Source organism: Ictalurus punctatus, unplaced genomic scaffold (assembly GCF_001660625.3).
Source record: "Ictalurus punctatus breed USDA103 unplaced genomic scaffold, Coco_2.0 tig00006342, whole genome shotgun sequence".
In the NCBI taxonomy this organism is placed as follows: Eukaryota; Metazoa; Chordata; class Actinopteri; order Siluriformes; family Ictaluridae; genus Ictalurus; species Ictalurus punctatus.
In genome coordinates, this window is record NW_026521112.1 from 117,501 (window position 1) to 141,636 (window position 24,136).

Below are 24,136 nucleotides of genomic sequence, written 5' to 3' on the forward strand. Positions count from 1 at the left end.
AATAGGGAGCAGGGTGTAGGGAGCAGGGTGTAGGGAGCAGGGTGTAGGGAATACGGAGCAGGGTGTAGGGAATAGGGTGTAGGGAATAGGGAGCAGGGTGTAGGGAATAGGGAGCAGGGTGTAGGGAGCAGAGTGTAGGGAATAGGGAGCAGGGTGTAGGGAATAGGGAGCAGGGTGTAGGGAATAGGCTGTAGGGAATAGGGAGCAGGGTGTAGGGAATAGGGTGTAGGGAATAGGGAGCAGGGTGTAGGGAATAGGGTGTAGGGAATAGGGAGCAGGGTGTAGGGAATAGGGAGCAGGGTGTAGGGAATAGGGAGCAGGGTGTAGGGAATAGGGAGCAGGGTGTAGGGAGCAGAGTGTAGGGAATAGGGAGCAGGCTGTAGGGAATAGGCTGTAGGGAATAGGGAGCAGGGTGTAGGGAATAGGGAGCAGGGTGTAGGGAGCAGAGTGTAGGGAATAGGGAGCAGGGTGTAGGGAATAGGGTGTAGGGAATAGGGAGCAGGGTGTAGGGAATAGGGAGCAGGGTGTAGGGAGCAGAGTGTAGGGAATAGGGAGCAGGGTGTAGGGAATACGGAGCAGGGTGTAGGGAATAGGCTGTAGGGAATAGGCTGTAGGGAAAAGGGAGCAGGGTGTAGGGAATAGGGAGCAGGGTGTAGGGAATAGGGAGCAGGGTGTAGGGAGCAGGGCGTAGGGAATAGGGAGCAGAGTGTAGGGAATACGGAGCAGGGTGTAGGGAGCAGGGCGTAGGGAATAGGGAGCAGGGTATAGGGAATAGGGAGCAGAGTGTAGGGAATACGGAGCAGGGTGTAGGGAATAGGGAGCAGGGTGTAGGGAATACGGAGCAGGGTGTAGGGAATAGGGAGCAGGGTGTAGGGAATACGGAGCAGGCTGTAGGGAATAGGCTGTAGGGAATAGGGAGCAGGGTGTAGGGAATAGGGAGCAGGGTGTAGGGAGCAGGGTGTAGGGAATAGGGAGCAGGGTGTAGGGAATAGGTTGTACGGAATAGGGTGTAGGGAATAGGGAGCAGGCTGTGGGGGCAGGGTATAGGGATAGGGAATAGGGAGCAGGGTGTAGGGAGCAGAGTGTAGGGAATAGGGAGCAGGGTGTAGGGAATAGGGTGTAGGGAATAGGGAGCAGGGTGTAGGGAATAGGGAGCAGGGTGTAGGGAGCAGAGTGTAGGGAATAGGGAGCAGGGTGTAGGGAATACGGAGCAGGGTGTAGGGAATAGGGTGTAGGGAATAGGGAGCAGGGTGTAGGGAATACGGAGCAGGGTGTAGGGAATAGGCTGTAGGGAATAGGCTGTAGGGAAAAGGGAGCAGGGTGTAGGGAATAGGGAGCAGGGTGTAGGGAATAGGGAGCAGGGTGTAGGGAGCAGGGCGTAGGGAATAGGGAGCAGAGTGTAGGGAATACGGAGCAGGGTGTAGGGAGCAGGGCGTAGGGAATAGGGAGCAGGGTATAGGGAATAGGGAGCAGGGTGTAGGGAATACGGAGCAGGCTGTAGGGAATAGGCTGTAGGGAATAGGGAGCAGGGTGTAGGGAATAGGGAGCAGGGTGTAGGGAGCAGGGTGTAGGGAATAGGGAGCAGGGTGTAGGGAATAGGTTGTACGGAATAGGGTGTAGGGAATAGGGAGCAGGCTGTGGGGGCAGGGTATAGGGATAGGGAATAGGGAGCAGGGTGTGGGGAGCAGGGTGTAGGGATCAGGGAGCAGGGTGTGGGTAGTAGGGTGTAGGGAATAGGGAGTAGGGTGTAGGGAGCAGGGTGTAGGGATCAGGGAGCAGGGTGTAGGGAATAGGGAGCAGGGTGTGGCTCCAGTCTCAGTGTGTAAAGTGTGAAATTTTCTCTTCACTGCAGAATCTTGACTCATTCTGTGTGTGTGTGTGTGTGTGTGTGTGTGTGTGTGTGTGTGTGTGTGTGTGTGTGTGTGTTTAATTGGTCGCTTGCTGCCCTCTGCTGGTCTGTCACCACACTGCACTCTTTCACAATTTGATCTGGGTTTATTTTCCATTTTTCCAGAAAGTTCTGTGTCCAGTAAGCCCACCACTCCATCCACTCCGGCCATGTACAAATTCAGACCGTCGTTTGGCACGATGCCCAAAGTGCACTACCACGCCACGGGAGAGAAGGTCATTCATCCACACATCCATTCATTACATGAAGAGTTTAACAGAGATGTAATTAAATCCAACACACGCATAAATAACATTTGAATCCTTTTCAGGTCTCAATGTCCGAGGACTCCAAATCGGCGGCCATCTTGGAAGAGCGAGCTCACGACTATCGCTCCGAGCCGAACCTCGATTTCCCGGATTACGGCGGCGCAGAAGTTCCTCCCCTTCATCGCCATTTCCTGTCGTCTCCGTTTCAGCTCGACTCATACAGCCTGAAACACGCCGGCCGTAGGGAGGAACCCGCGAAGCTAGGGGGCGTCAAACCCGAGTCGGTGACGTCCACGCCTCACAGGGGCGTGTTTTCCCCCGGGACAATGTCCAGCCGCAACGCCAGTCTGTCCTACGACAGCTTATTATCACCGAGCGTTGCCGTGGCGCCCTCTGTGCCCTTCCACTCGCCTTACCTGCCTGCTAAGACATGCCTTGTGCGACGTCCTGAATTGCAGCGCCAGCACTTCCCCTCTTCCCCTTACAGCCCCGCCCGGGTGGGGTACCTGTACAGCCGGGAGCGGGAGAGAGAGCGAGACGGGGAGAGAGAGCGAGACAGGGATCCGTCTCCTGTCCGCTATGATAACCTCTCCAAAACCATCATGGCGTCCATCCAGGAGCGGAAAGAGCTGGAGGAGAGGGAGAGGCTCATTCACCGTCAAGGCCACGCCCATGCACACAACCACGCCCACATTTACGCCAACGATTCGGGCGTCTTTGACGGACGTTTTCCCGCCTCCAGAGGGTCTCGGGACGAGCTCACCAGGGTCGGGGTGATGTCCTTCGGCCCTCGCGTCCTCCACTCCTCGGCGTCGTCGCTGGTCCGAGTTCCCGGAGCGTCCACTTCTTCTCTACACGACGAGGTGGGAAACGTCCATTATCGCTCGCCGTCCCATCAGCCCCCTCTCTCTCCATCACTCTCTCCACGTTCTCCCTCCTTCTCTCATCACAAACGGTCCTACATCAGCGCCGTGGAGAGAGCCGAATCACCTCACCTGGGCCACAGGTAAGAAAATCACAATTTCCTGATTTTATGTGTAAGAAATTGTTCCCGTAACTGATGGACCAAATCTGTCTGACGTCGTCTTTAGGGAGGAAACGAATCGGGCGAAAGTTAATGGACAGGCTAAAGGGCAGACGCGAGACTGCCACCCGGTGTCCTCCACCGGAACACCGCTCAGCCCGAGCGTCAAAAAGGTGACGGGAGTGGGCGGGACTACGTACGAGATATCTGTGTGACACACACCAGGAATAGCCAATCCATACGCGAGGCAGTACTGCCATAGTGACCGACACTACCACCAGTGACCGAGCCTCTCTTTCAGGACACTGTAGCCGACCAATCAGAGCCTTTCTCATAGGGGCGGACGGGCCAATCAGAGCAGGTCTTTCACCGTTCTGGTCCAATCAGAGGAGGTCTCTCAACATCTCTGGGTGCTTTCGGTTGGTGATCGCCACATCTCGGGTGGGGCCGAGACATTACTCTCTGTGTGTGTGTGTGTGTGTGTGTGTGTGTGTGTGTGTGTGTGTGTGTGTTTCAAATCAGGAGTTTTCATGGATCCCTTTATTCCAGATGAAAATTGGTTTAAAAAGCTACAAAGGAAAACAATCTCCTCTGAAAGGGCTGAAGTGTCCGTTAACTGTAATATCCAATAAAAAGGTGCTCTCCGTGTGTATGTGTGTGTGCATGTGTGTGTGTGTGTGTGTGTGTGTGTGTGTCAGACAGAGAGAGAAAGAATGTAGGCCACCACCACCGTTATCATTTACACCCTGCGTTAGCGTTAGCGTTAGCATGCAGTCTGTTTTTATTCTGACTGAAATCTCAGAAACTTTTTTACTTTTAAATAAATAATAAATAAAAGTGCATTAATCACCACGTTTGTGCTAAAAACACTCACAAACATGTCACATGCCTCAGATCTCCATGTTAGCGCTCTGGCTAGGCGGCCATGTTGGTGTAAATAAATACCGGTAATCATATCAAAATTATTGGCACCCTTCAGAATATATGTACAATTAATAATATCTCAAATTAAATATATGTGTATAGTTTTTATTAAAGATGTTAACTTTTTTTATATAGCTAATATAAATTATTTTTAAATATTTATTTGTTAATTTTATATATGAATTTTCTCTAACATAAATCATTCCTGTGCATTTTTTTTAAGAACAGTATTTTGTCATTAAAAACATGGTAAAAAAAAATTTATTGGCACCCCTACGAAATGACAACATTTAAAAAAAAAATTGTGATTCTTGGAGAAATAATTAAGATTATTATTGTCTAAATATATACAGATAATAAAAATATATATATATTGTTGCGTCTGAGAAAATAATCAGCTGCAAATGCAGGATACGGATATAAAGATATATACACATGTTCAATACTAACATTTTAAAAGCTACAGAAGTGCTGAGGAGGCGCAAAGACGCAGAAGATCAGAGTCAGCTGTGTAGACTCTGTGTCTGTTGCAGTGAGCTGATTGGACGAGAAGCTCTTCCTCACCACAGAGCTCATGAACTTCATCATCAGGGATTTTCATGAAGGGTGCCAATAATTCTGGAGTTCATCGTTTTCCACCTAAACTAGGCAGATAGAATTAAAATGTCGAAGTTTCCTTGTGTCGTGATGTGTCGTGATGTGTGTGTGTGTGTGTGTGTGTGTGTGTGTGTGTGTGTGTGTGTAAAACTGACGTTAGCTTGTTGCATGTATTGTGCATCTAGTGGATTTTTTTTTCACGTGAGCTAGCCGTGTTAGCCGTGTTAGCATGCGACATCAGAAATTCAGTTCATTAAATAAGGAAGAAAAACAGTGTGAGTCTAGCAGGGGGAACATACTTATGATCAGTCTGCCTCCGCAGGGGGGTTACAGTAAAGCACACTTTGTCCCCTATCTGGGGCTCTAAAATGGAGATCTGTGGTTACAGCCGACATCAGACACGGTTTTACTTATTGTTCAAATATTACAAATTTGTAATAACTGACCCCACCTTTCCCCTTAACCCCGCCCTTACCTGACCCACATTTCCCCTTAACCCCGCCCTTACCTGACCCCACCAGTCCCCTTAACCCCGCCCTTACCTGACCCCACCAGTCCCCTTAACCCAGCCCTTACCTGACCCACATTTCCCCTTAACCCCGCCCTTACCTGACCCCACCAGTCCCCTTAACCCCGCCCTTACCTGACCCAACCAGTCCCCTTAACCCCGCCCTTACCTGACCCCACCAGTCCCCTTAACCCCGCCCTTACCTGACCCCACCAGTCCCCTTAACCCCGCCCTTACCTGACCCCACCAGTCCCCTTAACCCCGCCCTTACCTGACCCCACCAGTCCCCTTAACCCAGCCCTTACCTGACCCACATTTCCCCTTAACCCCGCCCTTACCTGACCCCACCAGTCCCCTTAACCCCGCCCTTACCTGACCCCACCAGTCCCCTTAACCCCGCCCTTACCTGACCCCACATTTCCCCTTAACCCCACCCTTACCTGACCCCACATTTCCCCTTAACCCCGCCCTTACCTGACCCCACCGTTCCCCTTAACCCCGCCCTTACCTGACCCCACCTTTCCCCTTAACCCCACCCTTACCTGACCCCACCGTTCCCCTTAACCCCGCCCTTACCTGACCCCACATTTCCCCTTAACCCTGCCCTGACCTGACCCCACATTTCCCCTTAACCCCACCCTGACCTGACCCCACATTTCCCCTTAACCCCGCCCTTACCTGACCCCACCGTTCCCCTTAACCCCGCCCTTACCTGACCCCACATTTCCCCTTAACCCCACCCTGACCTGACGCCACGAGTCCCCTTAACCCCGCCCTTACCTGACCCCACATTTCCCCTTAACCCCGCCCTTACCTGACCCCACATTTCCCCTTAACCCCACCCTGACCTGACGCCACGAGTCCCCTTAACCCCGCCCTTACCTGACCCCACATTTCCCCTTAACCCCGCCCTTACCTGACCCCACATTTCCCCTTAACCCCGCCCTTACCTGACCCCACATTTCCCCTTAACCCCGCCCTTACCTGACCCCACATTTCCCCTTAACCCCGCCCTTACCCCTCCTTTTATCTTGAACCCATCTGAAATTGAACCCACCTTGACCTGGCCTGTTCTTTCACCTAGACCCCACTCTGACCTTTCACCCTGACTCCGCCCCCTGTCCTTACACTACACTACCCCGTTCAGTAATATCATATCATAACTCTAACAATATCAACATTTATCTTTATATTTCTCACGTTACTGTAAGAGCAGAACTCTTTATAGTTTCCTGTACAGAGAATTTTACTTTAACGCTTTAACGGCAGCTTTATTTTCAATTTCTGCTTCTGTAGATAACGTGGTCTTTTACGTTGTTATTTTGTGTACCAGTTTAGCATAGCATAATGCTAACACTGGCTCTGTTTCACGTTTAAACAAGCCCTGAACTCCCTCAGTGTCACATCCTGTACAATGTAATATTTTTTTTTTTTAAATATATATATATAGTTTTGTCTAGACTCCGGAGACGTGACATCACACCTGCTGTTATCCGAAAGACAGGATCTTTATTTTCTTTTCTCTTTTGTTTTCTTCTGCACTGTCTCTCAGCCAGTAAAACAGACCTGATTTTATTCAGACAGGAGTCCATGTTTAAGTTATTCAAATATCTTTCACTATATTATTTAACCCTCACACCTGATATTGTATAAAAGTTATTTAAAAATGACTCTACTTTCATACATTACTTTTATACCATATATATATATATAAATATATATATATATAAAATAAATAAATATATAAATATACACGAGTGAGTAAATCTGAGTGTAGAACTGATTAAATGGAAACCTGGATGTTTTATCGTGTATCATGGGATGTTGTGTGGAATTGTTTTGCCCTTGACAGGCTGTCTGGCACAGCAAAGCATTCTGGGAGGAAAAAAAAAGAATAAATGATGTGTGTACAATTATATAAAAAAAAAAAAGAAAGAAGAAGAAGAAAAACTACAAGAATCTTTTTCTGTTTAAATAAAGATGTGTTCTGAAGAAATATTACAAAGTATTATAGTTTGATATTGAGGTACAGCTGTTATTTTTTTGTTTATCTAAAAAAAGTCTAAATAAATAAATACATTTAGTCTGAAAGTGTGTGTGTGTGTGTGTGTGTCCTTCATTTCCCTATGAATAACGGGCTGGGGAGGAGAGGAAACAGGAAGAGGAAATTAGAGAAACGTACAAACACATTTCTGTCTGAAACAGATGAGGACTGTCGTCTAAATAAAATAAATAAATCAATAAAAATCATTATGATGACACTCAGTACAGATTTATTTTATGAATGAATCCCAATCATTTAAATATTACGCTGGTTATTCAAAGGTATATAATAATATTTACGTTATTTACTGGAGCGATAAAGCATTTCATTCCTGATCTTTACACGCAGAAAACATCAATAATCAAACTGTTAGATCTCATTTTACATTCTTTATTTATAGAGTTATTCATTAAGGGAGGAGTGACACCGGCTAATAACTATTAAACATATGAATAGATCTGAGAGAGAGAGACAGAGTGAGTGAGTGAGAGAGAGAGAGAGAGAACAGAACAGAGAGAGAGAGAGTGAGTGAGAGAGTGGATGAGTGAGAGAGAGAGAACAGAACAGAGAAAGAGATAGAGAGAGAGTGAGTGAGAGAGTGGATGAGAGAGAGAGTGAGAGAGTGAGAGAAAGTGGATGAGAGAGAGATAGAGAGAGAGTGAGTGAGAGAGTGGATGAGAGAGAGAGTGAGAGAGAGTGGATGAGAGAGAGTGAGTAAGTGAGAGAGAGAAAGAGAGAGTGAGTGAGTGAGAGAGAGAGAAGAGCAGTGGTGGCTTGGCGGTTAAGGCTCGGGGTGACTGATCAGAAGGTCGGGGGTTCAAGCCCCAGCACTGCCAAGCTACCACTGTTGGGCCCTTGGGCAAGACCTTTAACCCTCCCTGCTCCAGGGGGCGCTGTATCATGGCTGACCCTGCGCTCTAACCCCAACTTCCTGACATGCTGGGGTATGTGGAGAAAAGAATTTCACTGTGCATATGTACATGTGATCAATAAAAACTCATCATCATTAAATAGAGAGATAGATATAGTACAGCCATACTGACACTATAGATTTAGTAATAATCTAATCAACATTATATTTTGCTTTATACTGAATACATCAACACACAAAGAGGAATCTGAGGCCATCATGAGGATCCAAACTGGACAGGTGAGGAGCAGAAAAGACCAGGTGAGTCTGTGCTCATGATGGCCTCAGACTCGTTCTTGGCTGACGGCAGCGGAACCCGGAGTGATCTTCTGCTGCTGAAGCTACATCATGGTTTGATGTGTTGTGCATGCGGAGATGCTTTTCTGCTCACCTCGGTGGTAAAGAGTGATTTTGAGTTACTATATCCTTCCTGCAGCTCGGAGCAGCCTGGTCATTCTCCTGGGATCTGATCTCTCACTGACGAGGCGTTTCCACGCGCAGAGCTGTCCCTCACACCATGTTTTTTGTTTTTTTGCACCATTCTGTGTAACCTCTAGAGACTTGTGTGTTAAAGTCACACTTTAGAGATCAGACTTTTTCTTCACTCTGCTGTTTGATGTGAACATTAACTGGAGCTCTTTATGCAGTGTGCTGCTGTCACATTGGCTGGTTTGATAACCGCATGAATATGCAGGTGTACATGTGTTCCTAATAAAGTGGACGCTGAGTGAGTGTATATAATGTATAGTATATTTTCAAAATGACTATTTTATAGGTATTGACATATGACCAGTTTTAACTGAAGTGTAATTCCGCGTGATTGTGTGTGTGTGTGTGTGTGTGTGTGTGTGTGAGAGAGAGAGAGAGAGAGAGAGAGAGAGAATGTTTTGGCGTCGTGAACGTGCAGGACGGTGCTGTGCGTGCTGAAGTCAGTGCGCGCCCCCGCGTTCTCTCAGGTGAATGCGTTCAGCAGCGTGAGTGTGTGTGTGAGTGTGTGGTCGAGAGTTATGCGAGAGTGTGTGAGAGTGTGTGAGACAGTGTGAGGCAGTGTGAGGGGAAAATGCTGCTTCTCAGTCTGCAGGTTTTCTGCACCGCGGCGGTGTGTGTGCTGTGTTCCGGTCAGCGGGTGAGTAACAACACCAAAAACACTCCGTATGTGTGTGTGTGTGTGTGTGTGTGTGTGTGTGTGTGTGTGAGAGAGAGAGAGAGAGAGAGAGAGAGAGGGGCGCGCTTCTTGTGGTTGTCGTTGTTGTCAGTTGTTTTTGCGCCATGCGGTGTGTCTGTGTGTGTGTGTGTGTGTGTGTGTGTGTGTGGTCCTTCAGCACACTCTCACACACCGCGGTGACAGCTCCTCACACACCTCACACGTGTGTTTGTTGGTTAAAGATGTAAAATGTTCAGTAAGTTTGTCTCGCGCATCACTTCTCTCTTTATTTCTTACCCAAGAGGCTGAAATTCACAAACGAGTCCTAAATGTTGTTTCATGAACCGTTACCGGTTCCTGATGTTTCACGCAGACCTGGCGCGTGATCAACCTGGCGTGATGCTGATGTGTGATGAGTGTGTGTGAGTCACTGAAACACGCACTCAACACACACACACACACACACACACACCCTTACCTTTTCTCTCACTGTGTGTCTTTTTAGATCTGATTCATGAGTCATGAATCATTTTGGTGTGAATCATGCAAAATGATCTGGCTTTGTAATGACTCACAGTCACACACTGATACAGTCTTTCTCCCTGCGCAGTGTGAGTTACATCAGACTTACACTGGACACTGAGATCGGATTTTAACTTGACGTGCTCTGAATTCTGGAAAAGTCCTGATAAGAGACCATCATGCTGGATTGGTGACATTTCCCTCCTTCACCTTTCCTGGTTATCTCATGGCGTGTAATTAAGACAGGTTAAAGTGGCGGTATGTGTTTAATTAGCTTTGGACTAGAGCCACGAACTCTAAACAGATTAGATCCATCATTTCAGAAGCAGAAAAATAAACGTGTACTTTTGTCCAAATATATTGAAACGTTCTGCGTGAATAAAATATAAATCTGTGAAAATCTCCTCTCTCTTGTGTGTAAACGTTTTCGTGGCCAAATCCAACTAAAAATTTCCACCAAGTTTTCCACAGAGTTTCTTCCTACTCGCGTGTGTATGCTGATACTCGCCAATCAGCTGTTAATTATCAAGCACGTTCACAGTACGCTTACATTTAGCCACGCCCACAAGAATCCGGAAAAGTGCATCGAGAGCTGAAAACCGCAAAATGGCGACTACACAGTGAACGAGCACCTCCTAAATCTTCCAGTAACGCAGCTCAGCCGTTACAGCGCCTCAGCTAACACGCTAACCACTCCTCATCCTATAGGGTGCCATTACTTTTGTAATTAATTTATGGATTTGTTTTGAATTGCTTATTTTCTTTAATATACAACTGGGAGAGAGACAGGAGGAGCAAGATGGAAAGAGAAGAAAAGGTTCATTAAATTGTTATGCATAATTGGAGGAAAAGAGTGAGACAGGAGGACAGAGAGTCACTATGAGAGACAGAGACAGGTGGGGAGAGAGTAGAAGAGAGAGAGAGACATGTGGGGAGAGAGAGAGACAGGTGGGGACAAAGTAGTAGAGACAGAGACAGGAGGAGAGATAGACAGGTGGGGAGAGAGTAGGGGAGAGAGAGACAGGTGGGGAGAAAGTAGGAGAGACAAACAGGTGGAGAGAGAGTAGGAGAGAGAGACAGGTGGGGAGAACATAGGAGAGAGAGAGACAGGTGGAGAGAGAGAGAGAGGAGGAGAGAGACAGGTGGAGAGAGAATAGGAGAGAGACAGGTGGTGAGGGAGTAGGAGAGAGAGACAGGTGGAGAGAGAGAGAGAGGAGGAGAGAGACAGGTGGAGAGAGAGTAGGAGAGAGACAGGTGGTGAGGGAGTAGGAGAGAGAGACAGGTGGAGAGAGAGGAGGGGAGAGAGAGACAATAGGAGAGAGACAGGTGGTGAGAGAGGAAGAGAGAGAGACAGTAGGAGAGGGACAGATGGTGAGAGAGTAGGGGAGAGAGACAGGTGGTGAGAGAGACAGTAGGAGAGAGAGAGACAATAGGAGAGAGACAGGTGGAGAGAGAGAGAGAGGAGGAGAGAGACAGGTGGAGAGAGAATAGGAGAGAGACAGGTGGTGAGGGAGTAGGAGAGAGAGACAGGTGGAGAGAGAGAGAGAGGAGGAGAGAGACAGGTGGAGAGAGAGTAGGAGAGAGACAGGTGGTGAGGGAGTAGGAGAGAGAGACAGGTGGAGAGAGAGGAGGGGAGAGAGAGACAATAGGAGAGAGACAGGTGGTGAGAGAGGAAGAGAGAGAGACAGTAGGAGAGGGACAGATGGTGAGAGAGTAGGGGAGAGAGACAGGTGGTGAGAGAGACAGTAGGAGAGAGAGAGACAATAGGAGAGAGACAGGTGGTGAGAGAGGAAGAGAGAGAGACAGTAGGAGAGGGACAGATGGTGAGAGAGTAGGGGAGAGAGACAGGTGGTGAGAGAGACAGTAGGAGAGAGAGAGAGACAATAGGAGAGAGAGAGAGAGACAATAGGAGAGAGACAGGTGGTGAGAGAGGAAGAGAGAGAGACAGTAGGAGAGGGACAGATGGTGAGAGAGTGGGGGAAAGAGACATGTGGTGAGAGAGTAGGAGAGAGAGACAGGTGGTGAGAGAGAGAGAGAGAGAGAGAGAGACAATAGGAGAGAGAGAGAGACAGGTGGTGAGAGACAGTAGGAGAGAGGGACAGTGGGAGAGAGACAGTAGGAGAGAGACAGGTGGAGAGAGAGACGGGTTGTGAGAGGAGGAGAGACAGACAGGTGGAGAGAGATGGGTGGTGAGAGAGTAGGAGAGAGAGAGAGACAGGTGGAGAGAGAGAGAGAGACAATAGGAGAGAGAGAGACAATAGGAGAGAGACTGCTGGTGAGAGAGTAGGAGAGAGAGACAGGTGGTGAGAGAGTAGGAGAGAGACAGGTGGTGAGAGGAGGAGAGAGAGACAGGTGGTGAGAGATTAGGACAGAGAGACAGGTGGTGAGAGAGGAGGAGAGAGAGAGACAGTAGGAGAGAGACAGGTGGTGAGAGAGTAGGAGAGAGAGAGAGGCAGGTGGTGAGAGATTAGGGTGGAGAGAGAGGAGGAGAGAGAGAGACAGTAGGAGAGAGAGAGAGAGAGAGAGAGAGAGAGAGAGAGACAGTAGGAGTGACAGACAGACAGTAGGAGAGAGAGACAGTAGGAGAGGGAGACGTGTGTGTCCCTGACAGCATGAGGACAGAGATGAAATACAGGACTCCTGAAATGTGGAGGTTCTTATTAGAACTGTTCTGCCTGGTTCTCCTGGCTGTTTTCCTGACCTGTGGAACCGGGGTCATGTCCCCGATTTATAAGAGTGGAGATAAATTAGTCCCCACTGAGTCCCGGGACATGAGCTGTAACCTGGGGGAGGGTTCCTTCTGTATCATCGACGCCCGGATACAGGTCTTCCTCTCCGAGCACACTGTCCTGAGTAAGAGTGACTTTTTACCAGATCATGGTACTTCTGATCACATTTACACCCTACACACCACACCCTACACACTACACCCTACACACCACACCACCTACACCCTACACATCATACACCCTACACACCACACCACCTACACCCTACACCATACACACTACACCCTACACCACACCACCTACACCCTACACACCACACCCTACACACCACACCACCTACACCCTACACATCATACACCCTACACACCACACCACCTACACCCTACACCATACACACTACACCCTACACCACACCACCTACACCCTACACACCACACCCTACACACTACATCCTACACACCACACCACCTACACCCTACACATCATACACCCTACACACCACACCACCTACACCCTACACCATACACACTACACCCTACACCACACCACCTACACCCTACACACCACACACTGCACACTACACACTACACCCTACACACCACACCACCTACACCCTACACATCATACACCCTACACACCATACCACCTACACCCTACACCATACACACTACACCCTACACCACACCACCTACACCCTACACACCACACCACCTACACCCTACACATCATACACCCTACACACCATACCACCTACACCCTACACCATACACACTACACCCTACACCACACCACCTACACCCTACACACCACACCACCTACACCATACACACTACACCCTACACCATACACACCATACACACTACACCCTACACCACACCTTACACCATACACACTACACCACCTACACACCACACCATACACCCTACACACCACACCCTACACACTACACCCTACACACAACACCTAACACACCACACCACCTACACCCTACACACCACACCACCTACACCCAACACCACACCCTACACCATACACTCTACACCACCTACACCCTACACACCATACACACTACACCCTACACACCACACCCTACACACCACACCACCTACACCCTACACCATACACACCACACCCTACACCATACACACCACACCCTACACCATACACCCCATACACACTACACCCTACACACCACACCCTACACACCACACCACACACACCACACCACACACCCTACACACCACACCACCTACATACCACACCACCTACACCCTACACACCCTACACACCACACCCTACACACCACACCCTACACACCACACCACACCCCCTACACACCACATCCTACACACCACACCACCTACACCATACACCCTACACACCACACCATACACCCTACACCCCTACACCATACACACCACACCCTACACCATACACACCACACCCTACACACACCACCTACACCCTACACACCATACACCCTACACACCACACCACCTACACCATACACCCTACACACCACACCCTACACACCATACACCCTACACAACACACCACACCACACCACCTACACCCTACACACCACACCATACACCCTACACCCCCTACACACCACACCCTACACCCTACACCCTACACCATACACACTACACCCTACAGCATACACACCACACCACCTACACCCTACACACTACACACCACACCACCTACACCCTACACATCATACACCCTACACACCACACCACCTACACCCTACACCATACACACTACACCCTACACCATACACACCATACACACCACACCCTACACACCACACCTTACACCATACACACTACACCACCTACACCCTACACACCACACACTACACACTACACCCTACACACCACCTACACCCTACACACCATACACCCTACACCCCACACCATGCACACCACACCCTACACCATACACACTACACCACACCATACACCCTACACACCATACACACTACACCCTACACACCATACACCCTACACACCATACACCCTACACCCCACACCATACACACCACACCCTACACCATACACACTACACCACACCATACACCCTACACACCATACACACTACACCCTACACAACACACCACACCATACACCCTACACACCCTACACCCTACACACCACACCATACACCCTACACACCACACCATACACCCTACACACCACACCCTACACCCTACACACCACACCCTACACACCACACTTTACACCCTACACACCACACCCTACACACCACACCCTACACACCACACCCTACACACCACACCATACACCCTACACAACATACCACACCCCCTACACACCATGCACACCATACACATTACACCCTACACACCACACCACCTACACCCTACACACCATACACACCACACCCTACACCATACACCCTACACAACACACCACACACCCTACACACCACACCACCTACATACCACACCACCTACACCCTACACACCATACACACTACACCCCACACCCTACACCATACACACCACACTCTACACAACACACCACACCACCTACACCCTACACACCATACACACTACACCCCACACCCTGCACCATACACCCTACACAACACACCACACACCCTACACACCACACCCTACACAACATACACACCACACACCATACATCCTACACAACACACCCTACACACCACACACCATACACCCTACACACCAAACACACCACACCCTACACAACGTACACCCTACACACCATACACCCTACACAACACACCATACACCCAACACACTATGCCATACACCCTACACACCATACACACCACACCCTACACCATACACACCATACACACCACACACTACACACCCTACACACCACCGTACACCGTTCACACCACACTCTACACACCACACCACCACAACACGAAAATATTTATATTTTATAGACTTTAAAAAAGCATTTGTCTCTATTTGGCACACAGGATTATTTTATAAATTTTATAAAGTGGTGTAGGGGGTAAAGTGTAGACATTATCAAGTCTATCTGGAGGTCGTGGTGTGAGTCAGGGCTGCAGCTTGAGTTCAACTCTGTTCAGTATTTATATCAGCGGTGTTACTGGAACAATCTGCAGCCCCTGGACTCACCCTAAACAATACGCAAGTCAAATCTCTGCTCTATACGCATGACCTGGTGCTGCACCTGGACCTGCTGGAGCAGTTCTGTCAGAACTGGGCCCTGATGGTCAATCCGGCTAAAACCAAAAGTGTTCTCTTCCAAAAGGCCAGATCTCAGGAACATGGACACCTGTTCAGTCTGGGAAACTCCGCCCTCGTTACCCTACGACTACCTAGTACTGAACATCAGTGCCTCAGGAGGCTTTGATCTGGGAGTGAATGCATGAAGAGAAAAAGCACGAAGAGCTCTTCATGCAATCAAGAAAAAAAATCTACACAAGACATCCCAGTCAGAATCAGGTGTAAACTCTTTGGCAGTGTTGTTGGCTGTACGGATGTGAGGTTTGGGGTTCACTCCGCACACACGACTACACTAGCTGGGAGAAACATTACAGAGTCCCTGCATGCACCATTCTGTAGAAATGTCCTAGAAGTTCAAAGAGAAACACTAACCAGTGCCTGCAGGGCAGAATGAGGCCGATTCTCATTGATTATACCTGTACACTATATAACTCCAACATTCTGGAAACATCTTCCATCAAGTAACAAAAACATTGCAGTATGAAGCCTCAAGAGCTCCGCCCTAAAACCAGCCCCCTCTGTCAGCTGTTCCTGAGACTCACTAACGCATTAACTCCCTAATGCACTAACCCCTAACGCCCTAACCCCTAACACACTAACCCCCTAACCCTTAACACACTAACCCCCTAACCCCTAACACGCTAACCTCCTAACGCACTAACCTCCTAACGCACTAACCCCCAACTCCTAACACACTATCCCCTAAACCCCCTAATGCACTAACCCCCTAACGCACTAACCTCCTAACACACTAATGCACTAACCCCTAACCCCTACCGCACTAACCCCTACCGCACTAACCCCCTAACCCCCTAACGCACTAATCCCCAACTCCTAACCCCCTAACCCTAAACCCCCCGATGCACTAACCCCAACCCCTTAACGCACTAACCCCAACCCCAACGCACTAACCCCTAACCCCCTAACGCACAACAGTCTCAGGCCAGCACTGCTCACCAAAGTCTAATCAGAGTCAAGCAAATTAGAGCAGGTGAGAAGAGTGCATGTGGAGCAGGGGGACAGTCAGAACCAAACCCAGTCCAGATTACACTGCTATCGGGTCCTAAACAGAGAGGATGAACTGGCAGGATATCTCTTCACCGTCAGAGATATAAAGCAGAGACATATCCTGACCAAGTACATTCTCAGTGACACAGTCTCGCTGTGGAGAAAGGCCGACACCGGAGAACCTGGACCACCGGAGAACCCGGACCACCGGAGAACCCGGCTGCCCAGAGAACAGAGCCTGTGTGCTCAGTGTGTGAGCGGTGAGGTCGAGACAGAGCTGCACTTCCTCCTCCACTGTGATAAACACTGACACATAAAGACTTTCACAAACACAATCACCAGAGTTCTGTAACAGAGGATGAGGAACTAAACACCATATAAGGAGAAGACACTGCAGACTTCACTGTAAATTGTGTGTGTGTGAATGAGTGTGTTAATCAGAACAGGTGTGTGTGACCCTGATGACCGTGTGTGTGTGTGTGTGTGTGTGTGTGTGTGTGTGTGTGTGTTATAAAAACTCCTGAATCTCCGGTGTGGTCTCATCAGTGAATAAAGCGTCTGGCACATTTCTCACAACCGGCTAACAAAAAGGCCTGCGCTATATTGAGTTTTGTTTGTGTGTGTGTGTGTGTGTGTGTGTGTGTGTGTGTGTGTGTGTGTGTGTGTGTGTGTTCACCATCTTCATTATTACATGCCTGAGGAGACATGCTAAATGCTGCCTTTGTCCTCTTTTGTGGACTTTATTTGGTACTGCAGATTTAAAAAAAAACAGGCTTGAAGTTGACCGAAATTATTTGTTGTAGCGTTTGTATCTAGTGTGTGTGTGTGTGTGTGTGTGTGTGTGTGTGTGTACATGTGTGGGTGGTGGGTGTGTATCTGGTTTCACTGAAAGCACGCCATGTTTGAATATCAAATACACTCGTGATTAGTGTGGAAAGAAATGCGTGGGCTTGAAATTCCCTTGTGTTGCTTTGTGTGTGTGTGTGTGTGTGTGTGTGTGCGCGTGTGTGTGTGTGTGTGTGTGTGTGTGTGTGTGTGTGTGTGTGTGAACGTTAGCATGAATCTGACCGTTCTGTGACGATTAATTGTTTGGCTCCTGCAGTTGAATCACACACAAATATGTGAATAATGAGTCTGGATTCCTATCAATGCAGCACGCACACACACACACACACACACACACACACACACACACACACACACACACACACACACACACACACACGTGTATATATCTATCTGGGAAATTACACTCAGGACTATGTTAATTGGTGCAGGATGTTTGCGTGGAGTTCACGCTATGACGATTTTTTTCAAAAAGCATCCTGTAATATAAACATCTGCCATAAACACCAATAAATGAACAGATTTTACTTTATTTACAGAAAAATATTTATGGAGCATTGAAGAAAAAATCTGAACAACTTTTAAAAAATAATGTTTTATTTAGTCTGCTGATATTAATAACACAATACATAAAATCTAAATAAACCCAACACACACACACACCTGTATATACTGTTGTTTATTCAACAAGGAAAAATATATAATAAAGGACATCCACGTTTAAGACACTTAGAAACAAACAGAAACCGCAAAAATAAGGGTGAAAATATATTTTTGTCTTTTATTAATTTGATTAATGAATGTATTAAAATACAATAATAGTTTTTACTAGTAGAATGTTACTAATAGTAGAAATATATTTTTATTCAATCTAATTAAAATACATTTTAAACATTTTTAAAAAAGAAATATATATTTAAATTTGAAGGTCTGAATATATTAAATTTATATCATGTTTCATTTATGTTTCGAAGTAATTTGAGATTTTTTTTTAATGAAGATTGAACAAGGTGGAAGAAATAAAAGATGAGAAATAAGGGATAAAAAATCTCAGGAAAAACCCCCATATGGAGTGATGTAGATGAGGGCGGAGTCAGACTAAGCAGTCAAACATGGGAACTGCAACAGGTGGTAATAAATGGCCCAGTGGGGGAGGACTCACGCTGCCCCATGCTCACCACGGGGTTAATCACAGGGTGTGTGGGGTCATCCACAATGCTGGTGGCTTCGTGGATGCAGCGTGTGGTGTAAATGTCTGTAATGGAGGGAAGGGACACCCCGATGATCTTCTAAGCTGTGCTCCCTATCCACTGCAGGGTTTTGTGATCCGATACGGTGCAATTTCCGAACCAGACAGTGATGCAGCTGCTCAGGATGCTCGCCATGGTTCCTCTGTAGAACGTGGTGAGGATGAGGGGTGGGAGATGGGCTTTTTTCAGCCTTCTCAGAACGTAGAGATGCTGCTGGGCCTTCTTGGTGTTGAGGGACCAGGTGAGGTTCTCCGCCAGGTGAGCACCAATGAATTTGATGCTCTTGACGATCTCCATGGTGGAGCCATCAATGTTCAGTGGAGAGTGGTCGCTCCGTGCTCTCCTGGAGTCAACATCCATCTCTATTGTTTTGTCCACATTCAGAGACGAGTCGATGGCTCTATAAAATGGCTGTATAAAATTATTGTAAATTATATATAATTTATGATCCAAGTATTATGTAATATTATGATCCAAGTATTATGTAATATTATATATGTAACAGTTCATATTATATACTTTATAATAAGTATAAAATAAACTTTACATAATCTCTCTCTCTCTCTTTATTTATATATATATATATATATATATATATATATATATATATATATATATATATATATATATGTGTGTGTGTGTGTGTGTGTGTGTGTGTATATGTGTATGTGTATATATATATATATATGTGTGTGTGTATATATATATATATATATATATATATATATATATATATATATATATATATATATATATATATATATATATATAAATTTTAATTTATTTTGATTTCTGTGAGCTGAAAGCCATAATCATCAAGATTAAAACAAAAAAATCAAGTATTCTGACAGACGATTGTGTGTGTGTGTGTGTGTGTGTGTGTGTGTGTGTGTGTGTGTGTGTGTAATACAATCTCTCTCTTTCTCATTGAATCCATCATTGATGGAACAATGAATTCTGAATGATATCAGCGGATTCTAAAGGAGAATGTCAGGACATCTGCCCATGAACTGAATCTGAAGAGAAAGTGGGTCATGCAGCAAGACAACGATCCTAAACACACGAGTCGTTCTACCAAAGAACGCTTAAAGAAGAATAAAGTGAATGTTTTGGAACGGCCGAGTCAAAGTCCTGACCTTAATCCAGTAGAGATGTTGTGGAAAGACCTGAAGCAAGCAGTTCATGTGAGGAAACCCACCAACATCCCAGAGCTGAAGCTGTTCTGTACTGAGGAACGGGATAAAACTCCTCCGAGCCGACGTGCAGATGATCAACACTTACCCCAAACGCTTATCTGCAGTTATTACTGTACAATCAAAGGTGCACATACTTTTACCCCTCACCGATATGTATGATCATATATATGATCATTTTCCTCAATAAATAAATGACTGAGTATAATATTTTTGTCCCATTTGTTTAATTGGGTTCTCTTGATATACTTTTAAGACTTTAGTGAAAATCTGATGATGTTTTAGATTTTAGATAGACACATTTATGCAGAAATATAGAAAATTCTAAAGGGTTCATAAATTTCCAAGCACCAGTGTGTGTGTGTGTGTGTGTGTGTGTGTGTGTGTGTGTGTGTGTTTCACTCAAAGATTTGGGAGTAAACACTGCTCACTGGGCCTCTTTAAGGGGAAACAGAAGTGCTCGACTGTTTACAGGGTTGTGTGTATGTGTGTGTGTGTGTGTGCGTGTGTATGTGTGTGCGTGTGTATATGTGTGTGTATGTGTGTATGTGTGTGTGTGTGTCAGGAGTTGGAACTCTGCCTCCTTCTGCTCTCAGGAGCTCATGTAACAACCTGCTGTTATTGTGAAAATTAAAATATTTTTGGACTTATATGGTAATATTCAACTACTAAAATATTATTTTGTTAAAAATTGAATTTATTTTTTGGCCAGGAGTCTCTCTCTCTCTGTCACACACACACACACACACACACACACACACACACACACACACACACACACACACACACACACCCAGTCCAAAGACATGCATTGTAGGCTGATTGGCAATAGCAAATTGTCCATAGTGTGTGGATGGGTGTGTGAGTGTGTGTGTCATTGTGCCCTGTGATGGGTTAGCATCTCTTCCAGGGTGTCGCCCTCCTTGTGCCCAGAGTCTCCTCGGATACTCTTCAGGCTCAGGATGATGATGATGTTGTGGTTGATAATGTTTTTGATGATGATGATTCCCACATGTTTCCTCTCAGTGTGTTAGCCCTGTGTTTCCTCAGTGTGTTAGCCGCATGTTATCTCTGTGTGTTAGCCGCATGTTATCTCTGTGTGTTAGCCCTGTGTTTCCTCAGCGTTAGCTGTGTTTCCTCTCAGTGTGTTAGCCGTGTGTTTCCTCTCAGTGTGTTAGCCCTGTGTTTCCTCTCAGTGTGTTAGCCGCGTGTTTCCTCTGTGTTAGCTGCGTGTTTCCTCTCAGTGTGTTAGCCGCGTGTTATCTCTCTGTGTGTTAGCCCTGTGTTTCCTCTCAGTGTGTTAGCCGCGTGTTTCCTCTCAGTGTGTTAGCTGCGTGTTTCCTCTGTGTGTTAGCTGCGTGTTTCCTCTGTGTGTTAGCTGCGTGTTTCCTCTCAGTGTGTTAGCCGCGTGTTATCTCTGTGTGTTAGCCGCGTGTTATCTCTGTGTGTTAGCCGCGTGTTTCCTCTCAGTGTGTTAGCTGTGTTATCTCTCAGTGTGTTAGCCGCGTGTTATCTCTCAGTGTGTTAGCCGCGTGTTTCCTCTCAGTGTGTTAGCTGTGTTTCCTCTCAGTGTGTTAGCTGTGTTTCCTCTCAGTGTGTTAGCTGTGTTTCCTCTCAGTGTGTTAGCCGCGTGTTTCCTTTCAGTGTGTTAGCTGTGTTTCCTCTCAGTGTGTTAGCCGCGTGTTATCTCTCGGTGTGTTAGCCGCGTGTTTCCTCTCAGTGTGTTAGCCGCGTGTTTCCTCTCAGTGTGTTAGCTGTGTTATCTCTCAGTGTGTTAGCCGCGTGTTATCTCTCGGTGTGTTAGCCGCGTGTTTCCTCTCAGTGTGTTAGCCGCGTGTTTCCTCTCAGTGTGTTAGCTGTGTTTCCTCTCAGTGTGTTAGCCGCGTGTTATCTCTCGGTGTGTTAGCCCCGTGTTTCCTCTCAGTGTGTTAGCCGCGTGTTTCCTCTCAGTGTGTTAGCCGCGTGTTTCCTCTCAGTGTGTTAGCCGCGTGTTTCCTCTCAGTGTGTTAGCTGTGTTATCTCTCAGTGTGTTAGCCGCGTGTTATCTCTCAGTGTGTTAGCCGCGTGTTTCCTCTCAGTGTGTTAGCCGCGTGTTATCTCTCAGTGTGTTAGCCCCGTGTTTCCTCTCAGTGTGTTAGCTGTGTTATCTCTCAGTGTGTTAGCCGCGTGTTATCTCTCAGTGTGTTAGCCGCGTGTTATCTCTCAGTGTGTTAGCCGCGTGTTTCCTCTCAGTGTGTTAGCTGTGTTATCTCTCAGTGTGTTAGCCGCGTGTTATCTCTCAGTGTGTTAGCCGCGTGTTATCTCTCAGTGTGTTAGCCGCGTGTTTCCTCTCAGTGTGTTAGCTGTGTTATCTCTCAGTGTGTTAGCCGTGTTTCCTCTCAGTGTGTTAGCCGCGTGTTATCTCTCAGTGTGTTAGCCGTGTTTCCTCAATAATAGAGGCAGTGAATGTCTGCTTCAGTTTGCTCTTGGATTTGCATCTGAACCCAATTTTCTCTTCGTCCTGCACAGCTGGAATATATTACAGTGAGAGCGCAGCAGAAATACCTTCCCACAGTTAGTGCAATAGCATGCAACACACCCACTGCTTTACCTTAGCCTTTAATTCTACTGTTACAGCTTCATAATTACTGCTACACATTTTACTTTATTCATTTTTTATTCTGATATTGTTATAATATCGTACATTGTCATAAAACGTAGAAATTGGCTATCAGTTATTGACTTGTCCACGAACTTACAAATCTGTTACAAAAACAAATTAGCATTGTGGTAAACAGATCACAATCACAAAGTAGTTTGAGAGTAAATAATTTGTAGTATTTTAATATTTATCATAACACTATTACTATAATGTTTTAGCCCTGTGTTTTATTATAACAGTAGTTTTAGCTTGTTTCCTGTTTACAGGTTGTTACTATAGAAACGATAACGTATCAGAACGAGCGCATTAATATAAACCTGCGCTACTGTCATCGCTGCTGTTATAAGGAATTAATCAACACTTTATGACCAATCATGGTCCAGAATTCAACAGGGCTAACTGATGCTGATTTTTGTGTGTGTGTTTTTGTAGGTATTTTTCGAATGTGGAGCGAAGTTGGATGTTGTGGATGTACAGGGTCTCATTCTGTCTCCTGGTTTTCCTAATAATTATGCGTCCGGCACGCACTGCGTCTGGCAGTTTTTTGTCCCCGTTGGTCATCAGTTGACGATGGAAATGTTTGATTTTGACGTTTTTGAGAGTACAGAGGGGAACTTGACCACATCAGCAGATATGATCACGAGTGAAGAGGCTGAAGAACATCTAATTACTAAAGGAATAACCAGGAGTCAACCTGTGTTAAAGGAACAGTCCATGGAAATGACAGAAATTGGAGACAAAATGGAGTCTGGAGTGTCGAATATGGCGAAGCAGGTTTCTGAGCGACTTTCCGAACCTCAGTTATCAGATAGAGCAAAAGAAAAAGCACAAAACGCCAGGTTTCCTTCATCTTTAGAGGAGAAAACGGACCACCTGCTTCCTTCCAGCACCCCGACAGCCATCATCGAGGATGAATCTGAGACCCTGCAGCTGGTGATGGACGTGTGTCCTAATGACGTCCTGTATATCACCGATCTGATCACGTTTTCTTCGCGGTTTTGCGGCTCCAAGCGTCCGTCTGACGATCAGCTGGTGTTCGGATCCGACGTTGAAATGGTTGAAGTGATAATGGAGCTCATCACAAACACGCACTGGGGTCGTGGATTTGCTCTGATATTCCGTTATCACAATCAAACGACCGAAGCAGCCCTCGAGGTCGGGGGTCAGAGGTCGTCAGCGCCCTCTGTTGGTGCAGTAGAAGCGCTGCTTGCTGCTGTTAGCCTCGCTGCTTTATTCACTACGAGTCTTATGATCGTTCTGTGTGTGACTCTGAGGTAAGACTGGGGGTAACGGGTGTAATGATATGTCAGTGTTTAAACTTTATACCCTACTATTTCTGTTCAAAATTTGTTAAATCATTAGAATTAGCGTTAGCATTAG

General features: G+C 46.8%; 2 protein-coding genes across 2 annotated transcripts in view; both read left to right on the forward strand.

The window, feature by feature from the left end:
* Positions 1-7,301, forward strand: part of zdhhc8b (zinc finger DHHC-type palmitoyltransferase 8b) — a 36,555-nt gene extending 29,254 nt beyond the window's left edge. Inside the window, exons 9-11 of the mRNA XM_017451416.3 lie at positions 2,015-2,124; positions 2,220-3,163; positions 3,249-7,301. Of these exons, the coding sequence (XP_017306905.3) occupies positions 2,015-2,124; positions 2,220-3,163; positions 3,249-3,396 (1,202 nt within the window). The 3' untranslated portion in view covers positions 3,397-7,301. The remainder of the gene's footprint in view (positions 1-2,014; positions 2,125-2,219; positions 3,164-3,248) is intronic.
* Positions 7,302-9,038: 1,737 nt separating this feature from the next.
* The window catches only part of si:dkey-112e17.1 (uncharacterized), a 30,227-nt gene continuing 15,129 nt past the window's right edge, over positions 9,039-24,136 (forward strand). Inside the window, exons 1-2 of the mRNA XM_053679271.1 lie at positions 9,039-9,290; positions 23,189-24,030. Of these exons, the coding sequence (XP_053535246.1) occupies positions 9,225-9,290; positions 23,189-24,030 (908 nt within the window). The 5' untranslated portion in view covers positions 9,039-9,224. The remainder of the gene's footprint in view (positions 9,291-23,188; positions 24,031-24,136) is intronic.